At 33.3% G+C, this 21,468-nt stretch overlaps 3 protein-coding genes and 1 pseudogene across 5 annotated transcripts; 1 reads left to right on the top strand and 3 right to left on the bottom strand.

The window, feature by feature from the left end:
• The first annotated feature begins 1,821 nt into the window (after nt 1–1,821).
• Nucleotides 1,822–3,640, top strand: LOC123899306 (acidic leucine-rich nuclear phosphoprotein 32 family member A-like). Of its 2 annotated transcripts, none has more exons than XM_045950414.1 (2): nt 1,822–2,430; nt 2,970–3,640. In XM_045950414.1, exons 1-2 carry the CDS (start codon nt 1,939–1,941, stop codon nt 2,982–2,984), a joined length of 507 nt encoding a protein of 168 aa, XP_045806370.1. In that variant the 5' UTR covers nt 1,822–1,938; the 3' UTR covers nt 2,985–3,640. The 2 variants fall into 2 exon arrangements, with proteins under 2 accessions (XP_045806370.1, XP_045806369.1); XM_045950413.1 differs by having other exon boundaries at nt 2,948–3,640.
• Nucleotides 3,627–4,371, bottom strand: LOC123900009 (annotated as a pseudogene).
• Nucleotides 4,372–5,206: 835 nt separating this feature from the next.
• On the bottom strand, nt 5,207–8,821 carry LOC123899305 (enoyl-CoA hydratase 2, peroxisomal). Of its 2 annotated transcripts, XM_045950411.1 has the most exons (12): nt 8,666–8,821; nt 8,515–8,576; nt 8,294–8,316; nt 8,089–8,194; nt 7,836–7,906; nt 7,586–7,658; nt 6,928–6,967; nt 6,761–6,833; nt 6,544–6,694; nt 6,149–6,219; nt 5,700–5,873; nt 5,207–5,567 (listed from the first exon to the last, which is right to left on the bottom strand). In XM_045950411.1, exons 2-12 carry the CDS (start codon nt 8,569–8,571, stop codon nt 5,480–5,482), a joined length of 927 nt encoding a protein of 308 aa, XP_045806367.1. In that variant the 5' UTR covers nt 8,572–8,576; nt 8,666–8,821; the 3' UTR covers nt 5,207–5,479. The 2 variants fall into 2 exon arrangements, with proteins under 2 accessions (XP_045806367.1, XP_045806368.1); XM_045950412.1 differs by lacking the exon at nt 5,207–5,567 and having other exon boundaries at nt 5,705–5,863.
• A 1,288-nt stretch (nt 8,822–10,109) lies between these two features.
• On the bottom strand, nt 10,110–19,696 carry LOC123899304 (L-ascorbate oxidase homolog). Its single transcript, XM_045950409.1, has 8 exons — nt 19,345–19,696; nt 19,106–19,215; nt 16,623–16,893; nt 12,268–12,370; nt 11,740–12,085; nt 11,191–11,556; nt 10,899–10,977; nt 10,110–10,706 (listed from the first exon to the last, which is right to left on the bottom strand). The coding sequence occupies exons 1-8, from the start codon at nt 19,489–19,491 to the stop codon at nt 10,494–10,496; spliced, it is 1,635 nt and encodes a 544-aa protein (XP_045806365.1). The 5' UTR covers nt 19,492–19,696; the 3' UTR covers nt 10,110–10,493.
• Between the last annotated feature and the right edge of the window lie 1,772 nt (nt 19,697–21,468).

The following is a 21,468-nucleotide window of genomic DNA, read 5'->3' as shown; positions in this document are numbered from 1 at the left end:
TTCTCTTCTCAGGTTTCAGTTTTGTGAATCACTTCTTCTTCTTCTTCTTCTTCTTCTTCTCTTTTTTTAAAACTGTGAACAACTTCTCTGTTTTTCATAAAGGCCATCTTTTTAGTGTTTTTTGTCTTCCTAATTAAGCAATTTTCTCATTGATCTTTGAGATTGGTCCTAGAAGAATGGGTTTCAAACCCAACTTTGCTTTTAAGGGTCACAGAGTAAATCTAATTTTCTTTCGGTACCCATCAAACAAAACAAAGAACAAAGATAGAAACAGTCGAACAAATTAGGGAATGATTGTTTTTTGTATTATTTAGTTGCATACATAATGTATGAGAAAATGCCCCAAATATTAAATACATATTTGCTTTATATCACATTACTAGTGATTACTCATCTATAGAGTATTAACAATTTTGAGTGAGTCTAATTATTTGATTATCTATTATTTTGTCATTATTATCTTTGTTGTGCTGATAGCGTTAGTTGTTGGAGGAAAATTCAGCTTTGGGACAAATTGAACACAATTATGCAGCAAGCTGAGAGCTTCAAGGAAGTGTTTGTTGAGGTTTGGAGAAACCTTAACCAAACCCAATTGGTGAGTTTTTCCATGACAGCTTGGAGTATATGGCAAAAACGCAACCTACAGTTATGGGAAAACAAGACGGAATCGCAGGATAAGGTTATAGCGCGCACAAGGGACCTATTTAGGGACCTCTCATACGATTAGAGAAGATGATTACAAAGAGAGAGGCAAAAAAGCAGCATAGAGAGAAGGGTTTGGATGATGGCGGCACTCAAAGATAGTGTGGAAAACTTTTGCGGCAAAACAGAAACGTGGGTACATGAAAGAAGAGAATGGCGTACAAGAATTTTTTTAATTAATTTTCAATCTCAACCGTAAATCTAATCTAAGGGTCGTTAAGTTCTCCTCTCATCTCTCATTATAAGACATTGCTCTCACTTGAAGTACTCCCTATATATATATATATATAATAAAGTGTTTATAGTATATCATTTATTAAAATGTGTAATACTAGTTGTGATATTGATTAGAATATGAACACAACTAAAAATAGGGCTGCTCGTATCAATCACCAATTTGGAGTCTAGTTTAAAAATAATCCGGATTCGAATCGAGTTCATACATCGACCGTCAAACATAGGGAAAACCAAGAGTTTTTTCAACATGAACTTCGCATTATTGGTTCAATCCATTCAATTTTAACACGAATATAAACACATGTCACATCGCGTATACAAATTTCAATACCAATGTAGTTGTTACTAGATGGGAAAGAATATCAATATTGCAATAAGAAAATTCATTGCTCGCGAAATAATAGTAAGCTGTGGTGTATCTTTATTACATCAAACTTTATCATTAATTCTAAATGCTCCGTATATCACAACAAAATGACCTTTTGTTTGTTGTTTCAATCTTGTTTGTCTTAAACATGGATTTGGTTTTTAATAAATTTTGTTGTTTAATAAAATGTGCTAGTATTGTTTTACCAACATTCCACAATCTGTGAGGTAATAATGACTAATGAATTAAAATAAGTTGATGTATTTGGTTAAATATTTAGGTTAAATACGTTATTTACTTTTGCTTATATTTTGGGACGAGAGTAAGTAAAATATCTATTTTTTTTTTTTTTAAAAATACTATTTGTTTTGTTTACACTATCAGTTCTGCCATGTTCCACCCTCTTCCGGTCTCTCAGTTGTAAATAATATTATTTTGTTGGAGAATAACTTATCGACAAGCTATTAGATTTAGTCTAGTGATGAGAGATTTAAACACTACTATAGGTCCCCCAGCTCAGTTCATGTAAACAAAAAAAAAAAACTTATCGACGATCGGTCTCCTTTCAATAGCTATCACCTATAAACTATTGGCGGTGAAAACAAAACCTAACCAAAATCCAAATCTCGAGAATGGTGGTGATGACGCGGAGCCGAAGGCGCATGATGGAGGAAGCAACGGCGGAGTCACCGACTACGATTCTCCCGGAGGAAGTGATGATTGAAATCCTTAAAAGGGTTGAATTGAACAATACTCTACAATTGAGGTGTGTTTGCAAATCGTGGAAATCGCTGGTTCTTGATCCTCAATTCGTGAAGCCCCACCTTTTCAAATTGCTCAATGATATCAACGTTCTATTTTCCAAGGCCATGGAATTCTTCAATGCTCTCAAATCGCAGCATCTTATAGATAACCCGGTCATTCCTCAAGAACAAGAACAAGTAGACGATGACGATGAAGACGGTGAAGAAGAAGAAGAAGATGCTGTTGTTGAAGAAGAAGAAGAAGAGAATGTTGTCGATGTTGCTGTTGAAGAAGAAGAAGAAGAAGAAGAAGAGAAAAAAGAAGAAGAAGCTGAGAAACATTGGTTGGTGACAGCACTTGCTCATCTGGAGGTTATTTTGGTAAATGTTCGTTCTTTCAAAGGGGATTCGAAATTTATTAACCTTGATTCGCAAATTCAAGACGTGGAGGATAGAATGAAATGTCTCCGAAGCTTTATGCGAATTTATCTCAAGTCAGAAACATCTTCATCTTCCTCTACTCTCTCTTGAAATTGAAATGTTGCAACTGATTTTTAATTGTTTCTTTTGGAATGGATTAGTTAGTTAGTTAGTTAGTTGTTGAATTTGAACTACTGTATTATTGTCTTCTTGCTATGATAATTGCAGAACCTATTCTTGCTATATCTTGATGTGAAATGTAAACCTAGACTAACTTTAGTCCAAGTTTATGCATTGGTTTGCATAATTTTTTTTTTCTTCCGCTTTCTTTGGAACCAAAAGGACCCTTAAAGTTAGTGCACAAACTAAGACAGACATAGTCTGAAAGTGATTACTGTTAGGAGATATCTATGGGATTTGATTTTACTATTACTACTCGTGAAATAACAAGATTAACTTAAAACTAATGATGAAGCAGCTAATGAAAGAACACTTTGTAGCTGCGCTGCCGCTGAGGAACCTTCCGACACATAGCCAAACTCAGATCAAAGTACAGAGGGAGTTGGACCAAGGCAAAAAATGAGACCAAAACAGATGCTATAGATGTGAAGAGTGTAGTCAACCCTACAAGAAGCTTTCTTGCTAAGTCAATAACAAAATCTTTTTCTTCAAACCGAGATGTGAGTATGGAAAGAAACAAAACAAGGGCAGTGACAGAGTCACAGAGGAGCAAAGTGCAACAAGTGATGCTACAGCATATAGAGTCTGAAAGCAGGCTTTTTTAGCAGTAGTGGTATACCAGATTATTGATCAGGACCACCTGGGATAGCATATGTTGAGGTTGTGAATGCAACAGTTGCAACAAGTGCTGCTACCACTGAGCAAGATTCTGCGGTTTTGGTGAGCCATTTACCACCTTCTTTTACAAGTGGTGCATGTGTATCAATGAAGACTTGCTTTGCTGTTTTCCCATCCTTCTTATAACATCCATAGAAATTAGGCGGCACGGAGTTCTTAACAAGCTGAAAAACACAAACATTATGAGTAACTAGAATATTTTCCTTAATCAATGTCTCGTTTTGTGGATGGAAAAAATGTAATCAGATTCAGAGTTGGTGATACTTCGCACCAATAACATGATCACAAAAAATGATAAGCTAGTTTGTGAAGATTTCTAATCTATTTAGAGGATAAATATTCAATACCTTATACCACCTGTATTCCCACTGCATTTGCATTGCAGCACTAGGTACACGCCAAGGTTTAAACCTCCGGTAAGTTGCAGCAAGATGCAATGCACTGTTGCCATTGATATCAACTTAACGAAATGCAGTCTCTTTGATTACACTCTTCTTATTTAACAAACTGTATACATGAGGTTGCCTATTTTCTATGGCCAAAAGAACATCATTCTTGTTCTGACTGTCCACATCATGAATAGCCACAGGGTACATATCTAGAATCTTTTCAATCATTTCAGTCACTCCCATCTTTGCTACAATTAAAATTGGTGACACCATTCTCCTTTTCTCAATAGCTTCATTTTATGTATTGCTCTTTACGGGGACTAAAACTGAAAAATGTTATATTTGCAAGGACACAAAAATATTGAAGGCTTTATATCTCAACAAAGAAAAGACTATTGCATGGTTATTTTGTGCACTTACCGACACCAAAAATGATTATTAGGAAGGCCTTCATTGCAAGGATTAAAGGTCGGATCATGGATTCCCAATTGGGAGGGAACCAGTGATTTTTCTTTCCTTTCTTTGCTTGCTCTTTCACTACAAATACATAAACATGGATGTTATCTCAAATTTAGTAGCTCACCAAAAAAAAAACATCTAAAATTTACAAAAATTGAAAACTTTCACTTGCAGCTAATACTAACATGGATGCCATATACTAAAATAATCACTCAAAATTAATTGGGAGCTTCTCACTCGTGTCTTGAGTTTATTCATCTGGACACAAGAATTTTTTTTTTTTTTTTTCTATAGGTAAGTTTAAAATGTATGATTTTTAAGAAAACAGTTACGAGTAGCTCTCAAATTGGAAAAATATCCAAAATGGATCTTACCAGTCTAACTAAAATTAATTTTAGATCACAAATCCACAAAAAATACAGATAAAAAAGAAGAAGAGTTTAAGGAGTTTAGATAAAAGAAATAGACAACAGGACCATATTAACTTGATTTTGAAAATGTAAAAACTCTATTTGCTCAAAAAGTTCAGAAACCATATTGACCGGCACTCTGATATAAAAAATGTTTACAATGTCATACCCACATTTCCTAATACGATAACGGCGGATCAGCGACATCAATAAGTAAAGGAGTCAGGGGCGAAACCTTTCATCTGACACTCTATGATCTATAGCTAGATCAATTCCTATTATTTCTCACCCGAAGGAACTCAACTACCTTTCAAGAAGACCGAGACGAGAATCATGAGCTACCTTCCCTTCTGCCCTTTGTCCCGATAGCTAGGGTGGGATTGTCCTCTGTTCTCAACTCGGGAAGGAAATAAAAAAGCATGGATTCACCTATTCCAGAAAATAAGTGCATCTTTCTTTTTTTAGGTTTCGAAAAAGACAAGGCCTTACAACAGCTCATTCCCGGAATAAAAAGAAGAGGATTATCAGCCCGCCTAGAGTATATATTAGTGATTTGTAACGTAATATTAAATTCATTTTAGTTTCTTATATAATTCTATGAAAGAAAGCATGGAATATGAATCAGGACAAAGTTAAACCGCATACCCAGTTTTTAACATTTATCAAACACTGTTACATTTCAAAATCACCTTAATACTTAGGTACAATGCCTGTTGTAAAAGGGTATGAAAAAATACTTAAAAAAAAAATCCCGCGTCTTTGTGAGATGGTTCCCAAGAACAATATTTTTGGTACTGCGTCTAAATTTAGTCCTTATTGAAAACACAAAGATCTGGACGGTAAACCTAAGTACATTTTAGCATTATTATCTGAACTACATTCAACTGAACTCCTTCAGAGTGATGAATTCAAACCACTTAGACCAACGGAGCCAGAAAGGACTGTCCGTTTCCTCTCTTTCACCAATGTTCTATAAATAACCCTGCAAAGTTTCAAAATTTCAAATTATAATATGAATCTGAATTTCCCATGCAGGAAGAAACTTTAGGTTACAAAAGTACGTCAGAATAGTAGAAAATAAGATTCTTATTAATGTAGCAAACAGTGAACCTACCTCGAGCCTTCAAGCCACATCTCGGTCACGAGAGTCTCACCAGGGTAGACATGTAGAAGAAAACGGCCAGTTATACTTTTTATCCTGTCGGAATCTCCTTTGCATATACTTTTGATGATTGCCCTAACTGCAAATCCTAATGTGCACAACCCGTGCAATATTGGCTGCGAGAATCTTTAGCAATCGGTTAAAAACATTAGATTAGCCATACAACCAAGTAAATACATATGGTCGAAAATGATCACAAAAAGAATAGTCACAAACTGATGGTTTTATATCTTAAAATGCTAAATAATCCCTTTGTCTATGTATTTAGTTCATATGACCAATCCTCTCCAAACAAGCAAACCAGTAATTTAAATGAGGTAAAATGGAAAGTTACAATCTAATTGAAGTTTCAAGGATTGAATAATCTTTCGGCATTCAAAAGACAGGATGAGAGTACTAACCCAGCAACCTTTGCAAACATGGGATCTGAATGCAGAGGATTGTAATCACCAGATAGCCTGTAAAGCAATGCCTGCCAAACAGAAAAGACATTCAGAATTTATATAGTAATTCATAACGAAACATGTCTAAAGTTTCCAGACAAATTGATCCCTAAAAGATATAAGAAAGACTCTACATTATAGTATATCTACTAAATCAATGTTGTGAAGTATTTAAGAAAATGTATAAGCTCAAAACCCCATGCAATAGGTATGATTTCATGTCTTAGAGCAAAGTTTGTTACAAAGAGGGTAATAGAGAAAAGACAAGGTAAGTGGGAAAAGGAAAAAAAAATTATTGCTTGCAAATGAATAAGGCAATTTATTTCAAACAGCATTGAATAGCTATAACATGCCTGAGATGGGTGCGTACGATCCTCAAACACTGCAAAAGGTTTACTTTCAGGAATTTTTACAGCTGGGGTCTGGTTTGGAGGGTAATTTGAGTAAGAAAATGGTTTAGATGACTTCGAGAAGCCACCAGCACCACGTAGATAGACTGTTGTCCTGCAAACAACTTACTATTAGAGTGTGAGTGTAACAAAACATTAAAAGGAATGTTTTCGGTTTTACCTGTTCATGCATAATAAATCGCCAGACTCTTTCTCATAACTTTTTGTTTCAATCTCCAAAATTGCTGCTTTACCTGAAATTTAAGTAACGTTGCATTTTTAAGTGAAACTGTACAGCAAACACATGCACAACAGATCAGAAAGTAAAAACTGTTTTGGCAATTCAACCTTTGTCATGCAATCCTGCGAGACTGACTTTATTTTGTATCTGTAACAATAAAAGATATATTATGAGCTGATATATATGAAGATTAGGGGAAAATAATTAAATATTAACCTGAACATGCTCACAAAAATCACTACTATTTCAGAATATTGGATTTGTAATTTCTAAAGGTTGGGTGTGGAATGGGGAGATACTTTGGGGTTGAAGAAGTTTGTTTTAAAAAGAATCTAATGCAAATTAGATAGACTAAATTTACTCATACAAAATCTAATCTTTATCACTAACTCGTATCAAATCATTTTACCCGAATTTTAATTGAAAACATAATCAGCATCCTATACTTCAAAAGTAATGTGGTTTTAGTATATTTTTCTCACTATAAGTCATATTGTAATGTAAATGCCACGAAGAAATGGCAACTATTTCATATATGCAAAGAAATGATGATAGGTCAGATGCTTGAATTTCATAAAGGTTTTTAATTTCTAGAAGACAGGAGCATCTATTACATAAAATTTCATTCACATCTATTATCAATTTGATTTTCCTGCGAATTTCATTTGAAATGTTGATGTGTTGAGCTAAAGTTGGAACAAGAAATTATTAGTTAACAATTCGATTTAAGTGTCTACTATGCCAAATATTCGTGAGAAACCTTACATGACAGCTAGAAGGAAATGGTTTGTACAATTCTATGTATTGTTGTCCATGCAGCAGAAGGCGTGGATCATATCTGTCACACATAAAATTCTACTTTGGATTAAATATCAAAAGAGGAAGAAAAGGAAGACCAATGATTCAATATGACAGAAAATGAAGTATAAAAGTTAATAATTATACATTCATCGATGAATTAAATACATATAAGTATAAGCAGAAACATATTGAGAGTAATATGTGAAGCACTCACTGCAACCCTGGGAGATCAAAACCATTTGGCAAGGATTCAAGTGTAAGTAAAGCGGCAAATGTAGGTAAGACCTAAAGAGTGGAAAATGATGCATAAGTCAGATATTTTGCAAAAATTCCGATTATTAACAACATCTTGGCATAAGCTAAGATTGAACAAGATCGTGTTACATTACACATAAGTTGTAACAAACTTCTGATCATTTAAGCAATTATGCACATATTTTATGTCACAGTTTGAAAATAAAAAATACCTTGATAAACTGCTGACCATCTTCATGGTAAACATACTTAAGCTCGTCTTGATCGACAGCATTCGATGCACATGCCCCTATGCCTAAGGCATAAAGTGCTACATCTCTGTTGAAGATGTAATTTGAAGCACGATTAGTCAATAATACGTTTCTTTTCATCGAAACTCATTACAATAACTTTCTTTTGTTGATTTCTAGAAATTACCTTTCGGTATAAGAGTAGGTGCTCTGCAGTCCAGTCCATTCCATGCAATCAAACAGAAAACAGAAGTTCAGAATTCAATTTAGCCTCTGTTTGGTTAAACAGTTTAATTAATTCAGCGTTTATGCATTGTTGCATAAACGCTTATTATATAAGTACTTATGTTTATAACAATAATAATAATAATAATAAGGAAAAAGAGAGGGAGATAGATAGAATGATACATCGGGGAAGTTGTGAGAAATAGCGAGGTTAGGATCGAACTCTGATGTATCAGCCATCAAGTCTGGAAGATCAAATCACACGCAGAAATTGAATCAGACAAAATAAAGATGCAAAGATTAGAGGAAATTTGGTGCTTATTTCTTTGCTTACCCTTCTTGATCGCAACTTGAACGGAATTAGGTTTCTTTGTCTGAATTCTTCACACGATAAACATCAGTAGCTGCTGGAAATGAACATCAAATCTTTTTATTAATTTTTTTTAAAAATATAATAATAATAATTATTCTTCTTTATTATTTATTTTTATTGACGTAATATATTGATCCTTTGTTTACTGCGAAAGTGATAGTTACTTACTATGCACTTATCACATACGGTTGTGATGCAATGTACTTAGACATTGTCCCAAAATAATAATACTACTCCTTGCGTCACTCTACAATAATCTAGGAAGCGCCGACACTCCTCAGATTAGGTGTGTCCGTGTCGAACACGTGCCGGTGTCCGTATCCGACACCGACACTTATAATTACACTAAATTATGTCACTTTTCCAAATTTTTATCGATGTCGACGTGTCAGTGTCCGTGTCGTGTCCGTGTTTGTGTCCGTGCTCATAAACAATAATTGTTTATAAGAGACATAATTTATATTTATCAATGATAGTTTTAATAAGGGCCTAATTTTGTAAAGAAATCATTAAAAAATGTTTGAATTTTTTAAAAAAATATGAAGAAACAAAAGTAAAAATAAAAAAAGTTATAATTAGGGACGAAGGGAATACACTATCCATTTTTTTTTATGCAAATGTAAAAATTATTATAAGACAGACTTAATACTATTCTAGTGAGAGGAAAAAAAAAGAGATATATAATATAATTAAAAGATAATTCTGTAATTTTTTAAAAAATTAACAAGATTTATTAGTTTTGTTGTTATGTATAAATACACAAAATTGACAACTAAATAGAAAGGGAGGAGTACTATTCACTTGCAAAGTTGCAAGAGGGGGAAAAATCAAGACTAATTCATATGGTTATTTTATTGATGAAAGTGAAACCAAATGATTATTGTTATAAATTATTAAAATATTAAGCTCAAGTATGTTTTAATCCTTAAAATACGATAATTTTTGCTTTTGATCTCCAAATTTTCTTCTTGTCATTTTGGTTTATAATTTATGAAAATATGTCAACTTTGATAATCTAATTAACTCATGAGTCATAGAGTCTATCTAACAACTATTGTCTGTTAGTTGTATGATCTGTGTCTGGATGAGACAGGCAAAGGATTTTTAGTATCATGGTCTCTTGTGCTTTTGTATGGACAATTTGACTTATAGAATCAAGGTTTAAATATGTTATAAGCCCCGTAATTGTAGCACATATTGAGTCCAGCCTATCTTTGGTATGAAGTATCAGAAATCACGGTGGATCATATGATTCTGACATACCCATCATAATACGAAACATACCTTCAGTCTCTTGTGCTGATCATGCCTAAACTTCAATTAAAAATCATAAATATTTCAGAATTCCACAGCAACCCTGCTGTGATATGCATGCTGTTAAAAAAAAAACAATGCAGAAAAGAAGTGAAAAGGATATATATGTATATTATAGCACTTAAAAATCATAGAGTTCTGCATTGAATACATCAAATGAAACACCTGCTCAGCTAAGAGCAAAATACTAACTTCTGCAATCCGTGTCACCATAATTCATAATACTATATTAGTAAAATTCTAGATAATACAAAGGGAACATATATATAGTATTCTTCTTTTTGGATGGGAAAGAATGTGACCTCGAGCTGAGATCATTAAAACTTAAATGCGTTGGTGATTCGACACGAGCACACCATATATATTTGAAACACTCAACAATACAATTAGAAGTAGATAAGTTAACTACTTTTCACGATTCTAAAGCTAGAATGCCTTCTCAAGCGTGGAATGGTTCATTTAAACCTTTGCTAGCTCAAAGGGGTCGGGTGTGTCTTCCACTAGCCCTACCACAAAGACGAGCATTCTTTGGAATTGGAAATTCGTCTCTGATTGAGGTTGATGCTGTGTAAACACGCAAATAAAACTGTTGGCCGAGATACTGTCGTGCCCAAAACTCAGTCCTCAAGTTCCACATGCCAACATTGTCCAAGGCAACATAAATAGCAGTCCATGAATACGGATATACCTTAACGAAATCAAAAATCAAATATTGCATTAGTCAAAATTAACAGAAATTGGGGAATCTAACATAACACTAGCTGATTAAACAATGCTTTCATTTCAGTTATAAACCAACAAACTGAATGTGTAACTAATTAATTGTTTTCATTATGAACCACCAACTCTACTCAACAAATATATATAATATGATTCTCACCTGAGTAGTGGAACGCGCTACTGCGTCTCGGAGATTGTAGTTGCTTCTGCTAGAAGTTGTCCACTGTCCTCCATCCATACTACATAATGAAATAATTTAAGCTTAAATACTTTATTTTGCCACGGCTTAAGATTAAATAGTTAATTTGATCCCTGAAATTATAAGACTATCTCAACCTAATACGTTATACGTTAACAAAAGATTGTTTAAAGAAATGTAAGATTTGAATACTAGTAGTAAAGCATTAAATTGAAGCATGTGGAAAATTATATTATATGTGCAGCGTGCTCACCCAACAACAAAAAATTGGTAGCCATCAAGATGATAGCTCTGAACGATGTTCTCGTTGTTTTGGAAGACAATTTCAACGAAAGATCTGTAATCAGCTTGCAACACAGAAGTGTCAAGGTAAATGCCACCGCCGGTAGGTCTGTCGGATATGCTTCCAACGCGAAAAACACCAGAGATTTTGAAGTAGTCGGCGAGCTTAAGAGGCGTGTCTGGGGCAACGTAAGAGACACTGTTAAGTGCATATCTTTGCTTGCCATTAACTTGACCAGGAGAACTAGCCAGAATGATTGTCTTTGTTGTGTTTATGAGACCGTAATGGTAGGACCCTTGTGGATTCGGCCTTGGTCCACTTGCTGTAAGGTTAGTCCTGAAATTATGGATCATAGCTTGAGCCACAATAATCATTTCAAGCACTGTAAATGAATTATACAAACTACTTAACTATTATAATTAGTGATTGAATTATAATTTTTTTGATGGCATTATACTAAATCGTTGTAGAATAACAATATCAAATATGATTCAACGTAATCTTAAAATAAAATAGTACCTGATTGAGCGAGCCTGGTTCAAAGACCAATCGACTTGGATTGTCGGTCCACCAGGAGGTGGGCCTGAAACTGCGCCTGCAGAGTTGCTATAGCGAAGTACAGCAGTGGTTGTGAGGATCTTAGACGAGAATCGAGTTGAAGCCACAATGTAGTAGTCCTGAGAAGGTTGATCTGCAGTTACTAGTACTGAATAAGATTGTCCCACATGAACATCAAGTGAAGAGTATGTAGTTTGAAGAGTGTGAGTTCCTTCCACTTCTACAAGCTTCAATTTGTGGTTCTGAATTCGAAAGTTTAGGGAATGTTGCAATCCAACATTTGATATCCTAAGCCTGTATGTCTTTCCTGTTGTGTACAAATCATAAGGCATTCAAACAAAGATTATTTGTTAGTACATACAAGTTTTTATTTATTTTGCACCGACAGTAAATCATAATTCATAACCGTTTGATCATAAAAGTTGTATAAATGATAGTGTCTGATTGTTTGATAATATAAAACATTTACACTGACGGTGCATTACATACCTTGTTCTACATTGAAAGATAGTCCGTTAGGTCCACGACCATTGATGAGGACTCCATCGGGTATAGGCAGCTTCTTTCCGTTATCGAGATGGGCTTTCAAAGTCTGCATATTATCAACACAACGTTTACTTTGAGGAAAAAAATTATCTACCAAACTGGGAGAATTGAAGTCTGATCACTTAATCATGGTATAGACTATAGAATATGTTCTTCATCTGATTTAAATACCCAAATTGAAGGTTTATTTGACAATATTAGAAAATTTAATAGTCAAAATTCCTTTGTTTATAACTTTAAGCACCATTTAAGAGAAAAATAATACTCTTTTTTTAATAATTCCAATGTCAAGTAATGTTGAACATATCACTTAAATAAAACTTTGAGCATTGTATTATTAATTTTATGAACTTAGGATATACAATTTTTTTTATCGACCCCGTCACTTTATTTTAGTTTACAAATAGGGTAATTATGTTGGGCCGGCCCAACTTTTGACTCTTATATATTCAGCTTTTTTAATATTAATTTTTATATTATCATATGAAAAAAAAAGTATATTTAACTTTAATATGTGTCAATGTGTCATTAAGTGGTTTCTTTGAAGATGCTAATATAATTGGAATGACTTAATTATGACTTAATTTTCACTTCTATATCTTTTGCCTAAAAATGTGTCAATAGAACACATCAACATGTATTGTCACAAAAAAAAAACTTTATGTTAAGATTTTCCAATAAATAATATTAAACCAATTAATTTTCATTTATAAAATTATATATTGATAAGATATAAAATTATAATATTAACCAAGAACTACAACAACTTCTTTTGTTATAGTGATAGGAGATTGTACTATTAGACATTTCATCTTTACAAATTTATTGAATAATTAATTTATGGAATAATTTAAAATATAGATCAAATACATTAAGGCAAATGTTAAATAGTGCTCCCGGGGCATTCTTTAAGCCCTTAAATAGTAAGTTTTTTATAGAATTTTTATGGAAATGCGTGAAGTCAACGCATTGGAAATTGGAGTGTTTAATTTTTTGAATAAAAAGTTTTTTTTAATGGAATGTTTAAAGAGTGCCCCGAGGCACTCGTTAGCAAGACTCATATATTAATTATTCAATTAATTTAGAAAGTTGAAGTGTTTAATATAAAAAGACACGAGGGAGTTTTGATTCATAAATATGAATGGTATACTATACAGCATGAAAAACAGTTAGCTCCGCTGTATTGCATTGAAATTTTGATATGGTTTCAGAGATCACCGTTTATCAATTTGCCGATCCAAAAGGTAATTAAATAGAAGAAGGTTATCTATCCCTTGGCACACAACTCAACACAACAAAAATATTGCAATTTGGCATCATCGAATTAATATCTCTAAGAATTTTTTGGGGGATTGAAATTAAATTCTGCTCAACAAATGCACTGGTAACCCCATTTTGTAACTATGATAGAAGATTAGGGAGTAATTAGTTAAATAATTATAAGTGGTAGTTAGTCAAATAATTTAGATATCAATGAGACATAGTATTTATATTATAAGTTGGTCATTTATGCTATTGGGTTTTGTTTAGTTGGGCTTTATCCTCTAGGCCCATTAAGAGTCTTATATATATGTAGTGTTCTTATCAATTTGGAATCAATGAATGAAAATGAAGTCTTTTATTTATCTTTATTTATTTGCATTTCTTTATTGCTTTCCTAGGTTTAGCTTAGTGTAGTTTGTTAGAGCTTCAACTCTCTATCAATTGGTGCTTTCATTCCATGAACTTAGTTCCTCCCATAGCTAATTTCATGGATGCTATTCCATCCTACTCTCCTCCATTTTACCCAAACACCTACTCTTACTCTTCGTCTTCACCTCCTCACCCATGTTATTCTACTGTAACAACAGTACCAACCATGCCACCTACACATCAACAACACTCTCACCTTGAATTCCCTTCATATCCATATCCAAATTATTCCAACTACTGCAACTATTACCAAAACATAAGTCTACCACCCTCCACCATCACCCACACTACCACTCATACCTTGCAACAACAAGCCGTACAACCTCCCCATTCATATTCACAACCTGCAAGTCCAAATGCAGAAATTGTTCAGAGATCTTGCAATGAGATTTTAGAATTTATTGAAGAATTTCGAAATGAGATGAAAGAATCATTTCAAGATATCCAAGAATCCTTTCAAGAAGTTTCTGAATCGCTAAAATCACGGACAAAGAATATTCAGAATGTTTTCTCCACTTTGAGACGGGATTTACAAGAGAAAATTGAAAAGGAGAAAGTAGAAGAACACACGGCAGAAGAACCAAAAAGGTTAGTTGAAGGCGGTGATCTTCAAATTATTCAAGAACACCAAGAGAAGAAGGAGCAAGCATCTGAACCTCACCGTGATTTCCTATCAATTTCTCTGTGTCCAAAATCACCACCAACAACACAGTTTCCTTCAACTTTGCCACCGCCGATACCGCCGTTAAAACCACCAGACCCGCCACCTAAACCACCCTATCTACTCGTGGTTCACTCTGTGCATTCATTTCCGGCTTCGCCATCGAAACCGCCGGAACCACCACCGCTACATCCGCCGTCTCCAAAACCACCGGATATGGTTATAACTCAGTATCTTATTCTAGCACCACCAGATCTACATATGGTCTACAGAAAAATGTTTCTTGGACCAACCATCCGTTCATCACCACTGAACCCATCGCCACCATCACCACCGAAACCACCACCGTGGGAGTTGCCGTTCACCAACCCAACTTCGTTACCGCCGCCAATACCACCAAACTTACTCATTGTTCAGACTTCGTCAGAGACGCCGTTCACAAACCCACTTTCGCGGCCACCGCCGAAGTCGAAATATGAAGATTCACTGACTGAGTTTCTACCACCATCATCGTATTCCATTTTGCAAGAGCACGTATTTCATCGTCACACCCGCAATTGTTTTTCACCGTCTGATTGGAATATTTCTTCAACAGATGAATCATGGACGTCCATGGAAAGCACAATCTCTTTGATTGTGATCTCGCCTCTAGTAGTGTGACATGTGTCAAGCCTACCATACACTACAACAACAACACGTAATGTGTTTTTGTTTCTACTGCGTAGTGGTAATTCCACTCACCAGCTGGTGATTTCAAATCCACCCCATAATGATGGTGACACTCCTACAAGCACTCCACGTGTTGGCACATGCAACAATTGGTTTCCAGCTTTATTCACAAAATTGCAAGGCAAAATTCAAGTGACACGCAACAATTGGTTTCCACCAAAACAACTATGGGCCGCAAAGCATTAGCTAGCCCAATGTTTTTATGGACAAAACTTTTTTTGACAAAAATTATATGTCCCGAGTCACACTCCAATTTAATTCCTCCAGACTAGCCGCTGAACCTTGAGGACAAGGTTCAAGTGAACCCGGCGGCAATGATAGAAGATTAGGGAGTAATTAGTTAAATAATTATAAGTGGTAGTTAGTCAAATAATTTAGATATCAATGAGACATAGTATTTATATTATAAGTTGGTCATTTATGCTATTGGGTTTTGTTTAGTTGGGCTTTATCCTCTAGGCCCATTAAGAGTCTTATATATATGTAGTGTTCTTATCAATTTGGAATCAAGGAATAAAAATGAAGTCTTTTATTTATCTTTATTTATTTGCATTTCTTTATTGCTTTCCTAGGTTTAGCTTAGTGTAGTTTGATAGAGCCTTCAACACTCTATCAAACTAGGCAACAAATCAGTTGCATTCTGAATCCGTCGTTGCGTAACATTTTCCAACATTCAACTGTCGGCAAATGCTATGCTACAAAAGTGCTTCAGAAGCGCTGGCTTAATTATAGAAATATTTCTTTAAATATTGTGTATTTAATATTTTAAAAATTTAAATTTTGATCCTGTCAAAAGAAATTCAATTTTTTCTTCAAAAAAGAAATTCAAATTTCTGTCACAAAACTCTCCTTATTGTTAATAAGATCCAAAAATAAATTATTTTATCGTGGACAAATCATAGCTCAACTGATAAAAAATAATTATTAAATCGGGTGTCATGACTGAAGTTCGAATCTCAACTCATAGTGAGTTTATGATGTCATATATGTAAAAAAAAAAATAATCATTTTATCCAATAGATACAATTTAGATACATTATTTCAATAAAACTTCTCTTTAAAAAATAATTTTGTTACTAAGAGAATTTCTTTTTTTAATAAGAAAAGTAATTTTCAAAGAGGATGAAATATAAAAATGGCAACTTTAATTGAATTTACCAAAACTTTATTTGAATAAATGAGAAGAGTAGTCCGTAAAAGGATAGTTCATATTTACCGTATGGTTGGACTTGTACCAATCACCAATAAGGACAGTGTAATCACCAGCTGGATCTGGAAAAGGGACTGGTATTCTGGGCCTACTCAGTATCCTAATGCCTCCAAAACCACCAGCTGCTTTATGAAATGCTAGAGATGGAAAATAGTAAAAACTTCCAATTTGATCCTTTACTTGAAGTATGTATGTGAAGTTCTTCCCTGGTGGAATGGGGCATGTTGTTCCAAAAACACCATCTTCAAATGAGTTCCTTCTCTGTTGGATCCCATTCCTGCAGTTTCATTATTAATTAATTATAATCCACATTCCTCAAATGGACATGTAGTTGTGACATTTCTAGCAATATTACTCCATTTATTCTTAGTGAACGTTAAATGGATAAGTACTTGTCCGAAATTCAAACTCTAACTCTTGCATATAAAATACGATATTCCTACCAATTGATCTAATTTTATGGGGACAAACCCTATTGAAAATTTATTAAACTAAATTAATGTAATAATAATGCCATTTAAATTGGATTTGGATTCTCTAAATTTGTTTTCCCTAAATTCACTTACATTCAAATAAAACTGAACTAAGAGAGAGAAAATATTGCATATCTAGATATATTTATGTATGTTGTAAAGACCAAAATATCCTAGAGTTTTGCCTAAATGTATGAAATTTATGAAACTATGACTTTAGAGAATCCAAATCCATTTAAATTTAGCTTTATTAATTACAATTACGTTCACATTTAATTGAACTCACATAAGTTTAATGCCAATTAAATCTTAGGTACTTAATACCAATTTAATTGAACTCACATAAGTTTAATGCCATTTAAATCTTAGTACTCCCTCCGTCCCAAAATATAAGCAAAAAGTGGTCAACTAAAGTGGATGTATTTGGCTAAAAATTTAGTCCAAATACATCCACTTTGGTTGACCACTTTTTGCTTATATTTTAGGATGGAGTAGTACTTAATACCAAAACAATTTACTCTTTTTGGGGGTTCTTCAACTAATGCCAAGTTTTTGGAATTTTTTTTTTTACAAGAATTTTTGGGGTTATAGCTTTTTATAAGTTGTTTTCTAAAAAATGTATAAACAAATTACCTATTCTTTTTTGTGTATGTCAAAAAATCTAGTTACCAAACTCACACTAAATGCTAAAAAGAGAAGTAGTCTATTGCAAGCAAATATTGATTAATTTTTTTTATATGTTTCATTTAAAATTTAAATCAAATACATCAATTTTTTCCTATAATTTATTCATGCAACCTTCTACAATTTCAGTTTTCTTTTTTTTTTACAATAGTAAAAAGTAGTAATAATTGTAACCTTTCATCAAACCCTCATTGTATATATAACTGTTTTTTAAAAGTTTTTTTCCAAAAAAAACCTGTTTTTTAAAAGTTTATCAAAATAATTTGAATTAAAAAACTAGCGCACGTGATATTGAACAAACCGATATGGAGTAGGTGGGAAAGCTATAATGGATTCCAGCGAGCAACAGCCAACGAAATACAGTAAAAGGTAGGAAATGGATGGATGGGCCATAATGTAAGGTTTAAGTTTTGTGTATTTTTCAACCTTACATAACGATCAACTTAAACCACTACTTCTGGAAACTTCACTTTCTTCAATTCAATTTTCTTTTCTTCAATTACTACTTTCTTTTACCAGAGAAATTCGACAATATGCCATATTCGTTGCTTTCTTGTTAAGTCCAAAACTATGACTTAGTAATAGATCATCATTATTCATTCCCTACTACTATAACATCATTACCGAATCCAATTAAGGATTTGTGTCCTTAATACCATAATCATGTGAATTTTCCCTTTAAAGAAAATATAAAAAAAAATGTAAGAATATGTGCATTCATTGAATGGTAGCTAAAATGACATCCAAGTTCTAAAATAAAATCAAGGAGTCAGATTTAAAAAGTTTAGACAATAATAGATAAAAAGACCATTTTAAAAAGAAACAACATAATGTCATTTTCTATTAAAAAAGATAAAATGACCTATTTAAAATTTCAAATTAATTTAAAGGATATTTTGTGTAGTTTTGCAAAAATAAAATAAATTGATCCAGAAAAAAAAACATGTGATCTAGATCTGGATCCGTGTCCACACATTTGATTTGAATCGGCACATGGGAAACTTTAGTGTTGACACTTTTCAGCTGGAATCATATGACTTATTATTAACAAACATCCAAAGTGGAGAATTGTCTTTTAAATTTTCATAGACATCAGCATCAAACATACTCCTAAGTATGTCAAAATCTAATCCGAATTACTTTATTTATTTAATTAAAAAAAAAACTCTAATCACATGCTTGTGTTTTACTTATTCTTTGATGCTTTGAGATTTTAATTTGCTACTAGTGGTACTAGTACTAGTATAAATCAATTAAAAAAAGGGAAATTGAAAGGGTTAATAAGTAATAGTAATGTAAATGTTTGAACATAGAAGAATCAAGAGATTGTACCATGAGAGAAGAAAGGGTTCATCCAAGCTGTTGAAGACATTGATAATGAGGTTGTCATTTGTAACAGAATGAATGTCTGGACCAGGGAATTGGCCATTGATCAATATACCCTGTTAAAAAATAAATAAATAATAGCATAGGACTTATTAATGTTATGAAATTGAAGCTGAAACATATGATATATAATATAGGAAGAAAACAAAAGCATGAAAAAGTGAGATTTGAGATTTAAGACATACCCTTTGGCGAACACCAAGTGGGTAAATGTCTCCATAAGTAACATTCCAGTTGAAGAATTTATATGGATCTTCAGCTGAAACAATGTGGAAAAGAGAAATAGTAATACATAGAAGCAAAGCTCCAACATAAGCTAAGTTGAGGTTCATTTTTGGTTTGTTCCCACTCTTTGCCTCTCTAGGCGGCAATGCTTACTCTAAATAGTTGTGGTAATTGGTGAGAGAGAGAGAGAGAGAGAGAGAGGAAGACTTTTAAAAGAAGTGGGGAATATGGGTCAGAAATGATTAGGGAGGTGCGGTGCAAAGGAGTGATGTGTATATATATTATAAATTGTGAAATAAGGTTAAAATAAAAGAGAGGGAAAATTGAAGTGAATTTTAGGATGATATATACTATTGGACAAAAATAATAACAATAATGTTTTTCTTGCTTCAAAGGTTGGAAATGAAATGAAATGGGGTGTCGGTCGTGGGGTCCAAAGAAGAAGGTTAATTATAATGGTACTATATGAGGGTTTGTCTACCACATGGCTTTCCTTTTGGTTCTTATTGCAACCTGCAACTGTAGGTAGGTGACTAAGTGGGGAGATGTTTTTTGTTTTGTAGCTACGGCCGGGGCACGGTGATACGCTCACACTACCAACACATGTGACTCATTGTTTCAAACAACTCAAGCAATGCCTCGAAGGGCACTTAACTTTAATGGTGGATTTTCTACACTAACTAACTGTGTATTTTTATTTTTATTACATTATTAATTTTTAGACATATTTCAACTATCGCATATAGTGGCCTCTATTAGGATTCCTCTATTAATGACTAAGTTGACTATAAATTTCACATAGATTGTTTACATGTGTGTTAACAAAATTCATTCAAGTAGCATGTCGCACTATCTTTTTTTGGCAAACACTATCGATGATTGACGTTGCCCTTCAAGAAAAGAAGCTCGTAATGCTATTATCTTCATAGCTGAGACAGTTATCTTAAAATTTTAGTTGAATTTAACACAATTATATAAAATTAACCTGTAGATTGATGATGTATGGCAAAAATAATGAAGTCATTAGAATTTAGTCACACAATGCATGTTTTATCCTCTCTTTTTACCAGATTGGCTCCGTAGTTATGACAGTGTCTCAAACACTACATTAAAGAGAGTACTTTTGAGAGTCAACGTCAATTATTGTTAATGTTTAGGACAATTTTATCAACAACATCATCGTTAATTATTTCTCTTTCACACACTTTTTTTTAATCTTGTACATCATCTCCTCCTCCTCCTCCTCTCCAACTAAACATGTTTAGTTTGTAATAAATGAAAAAATTGACAAATGCTAACATGTGCATCCTAAGAAATTCAATATATTACTGGGAAAAAATCCACCTGCTGATGAATGCACATGTCGAGCAAAATATTCACAAGAGCTGACACACGTTGTTAGGAATTATTCTATAGCCCAAAATCCAATGGGAGTCGTCGGTTAATAATATTCATTAGTGAAAAATAAGCATAAGCATACAGCTAACAATGTTCCCTTCCCGTGATCTTGATAGTCAAAAGTATCACTCATATAGTCTTCTAACTTTTTATGCCGGATGAGGAGGCCAAGCATACAAAAACAAAGATTCGTGCTAGACACCCCACAATGTTAATGTAAACTGTTTCAGTCGAATCACATTGACAAGAAATTTTACCAAAACCGCATCAGAACTTTGAAAAAATAACTTTGTACTACTACATAAAGTAAAAGTGAGTTTGAACTTAGTTTCAAAAAGAAAAAAAGTTTGAACTTGATAAATTAAAATTACCATATTTCAAATTAAATTAAAGATTTGTCCTTGCTCGTGCATTATAAAAATAAATAAATTTTCTACTAATGAAAAACTTTCCATGACACTATTTGTCTATGACAGGCGATTTATAGCAGAAAATTACCAACAAATATGACATCTTTAATGTTCATGAAAGTATTTGGTTATTCACTTATTTGGATATCCTAAGCCTATCTGAATATGTATTTCAACAATAAAACATGGGAATAAATATGTACCCAAAAAAAAAACATGGGAATAAATAAGGATTGATATAAACTAAGACTTGCTATAAATCAGGTTTTTGCTTTT

Source organism: Trifolium pratense, linkage group LG7, assembly GCF_020283565.1.
Source record: "Trifolium pratense cultivar HEN17-A07 linkage group LG7, ARS_RC_1.1, whole genome shotgun sequence".
In the NCBI taxonomy this organism is placed as follows: Eukaryota; Viridiplantae; Streptophyta; class Magnoliopsida; order Fabales; family Fabaceae; genus Trifolium; species Trifolium pratense.
The sequence above is the reverse complement of the archived record's forward strand: the minus strand, read 5'-3'. Positions and strand labels throughout refer to the sequence as shown.

What these genes read in the sequence shown, in the direction of transcription:
- LOC123899306 (XM_045950413.1), top strand. Translation starts at nt 1,939, where the DNA reads ATGGTGGTGATGACGCGGAGCCGAAGGCGCATGATGGAGGAAGCAACG. An exon ending in CTCATCTGGAGGTTATTTTG is followed by an intron (nt 2,431 to 2,947) that starts GTAAATGTTCGT and finishes ATGATGAAGCAG; the next exon opens with CTAATGAAAGAACACTTTGT.
- LOC123899305 (XM_045950411.1), bottom strand. Translation starts at nt 8,571, where the DNA reads ATGGCTGATACATCAGAGTTCGATCCTAACCTCGCTATTTCTCACAAC. An exon ending in ACCTACTCTTATACCGAAAG is followed by an intron (nt 8,195 to 8,293) that starts GTAATTTCTAGA and finishes CATCTTCAACAG; the next exon opens with AGATGTAGCACTTTATGCCT. An exon ending in GATTTATTATGCATGAACAG is followed by an intron (nt 6,695 to 6,760) that starts GTAAAACCGAAA and finishes AGTTGTTTGCAG; the next exon opens with GACAACAGTCTATCTACGTG.
- LOC123899304 (XM_045950409.1), bottom strand. Translation starts at nt 19,491, where the DNA reads ATGAACCTCAACTTAGCTTATGTTGGAGCTTTGCTTCTATGTATTACT. An exon ending in CACTTGGTGTTCGCCAAAGG is followed by an intron (nt 19,216 to 19,344) that starts GTATGTCTTAAA and finishes ATTTTTTAACAG; the next exon opens with GGTATATTGATCAATGGCCA. An exon ending in ATCTTTCAATGTAGAACAAG is followed by an intron (nt 12,086 to 12,267) that starts GTATGTAATGCA and finishes TGTACACAACAG; the next exon opens with GAAAGACATACAGGCTTAGG.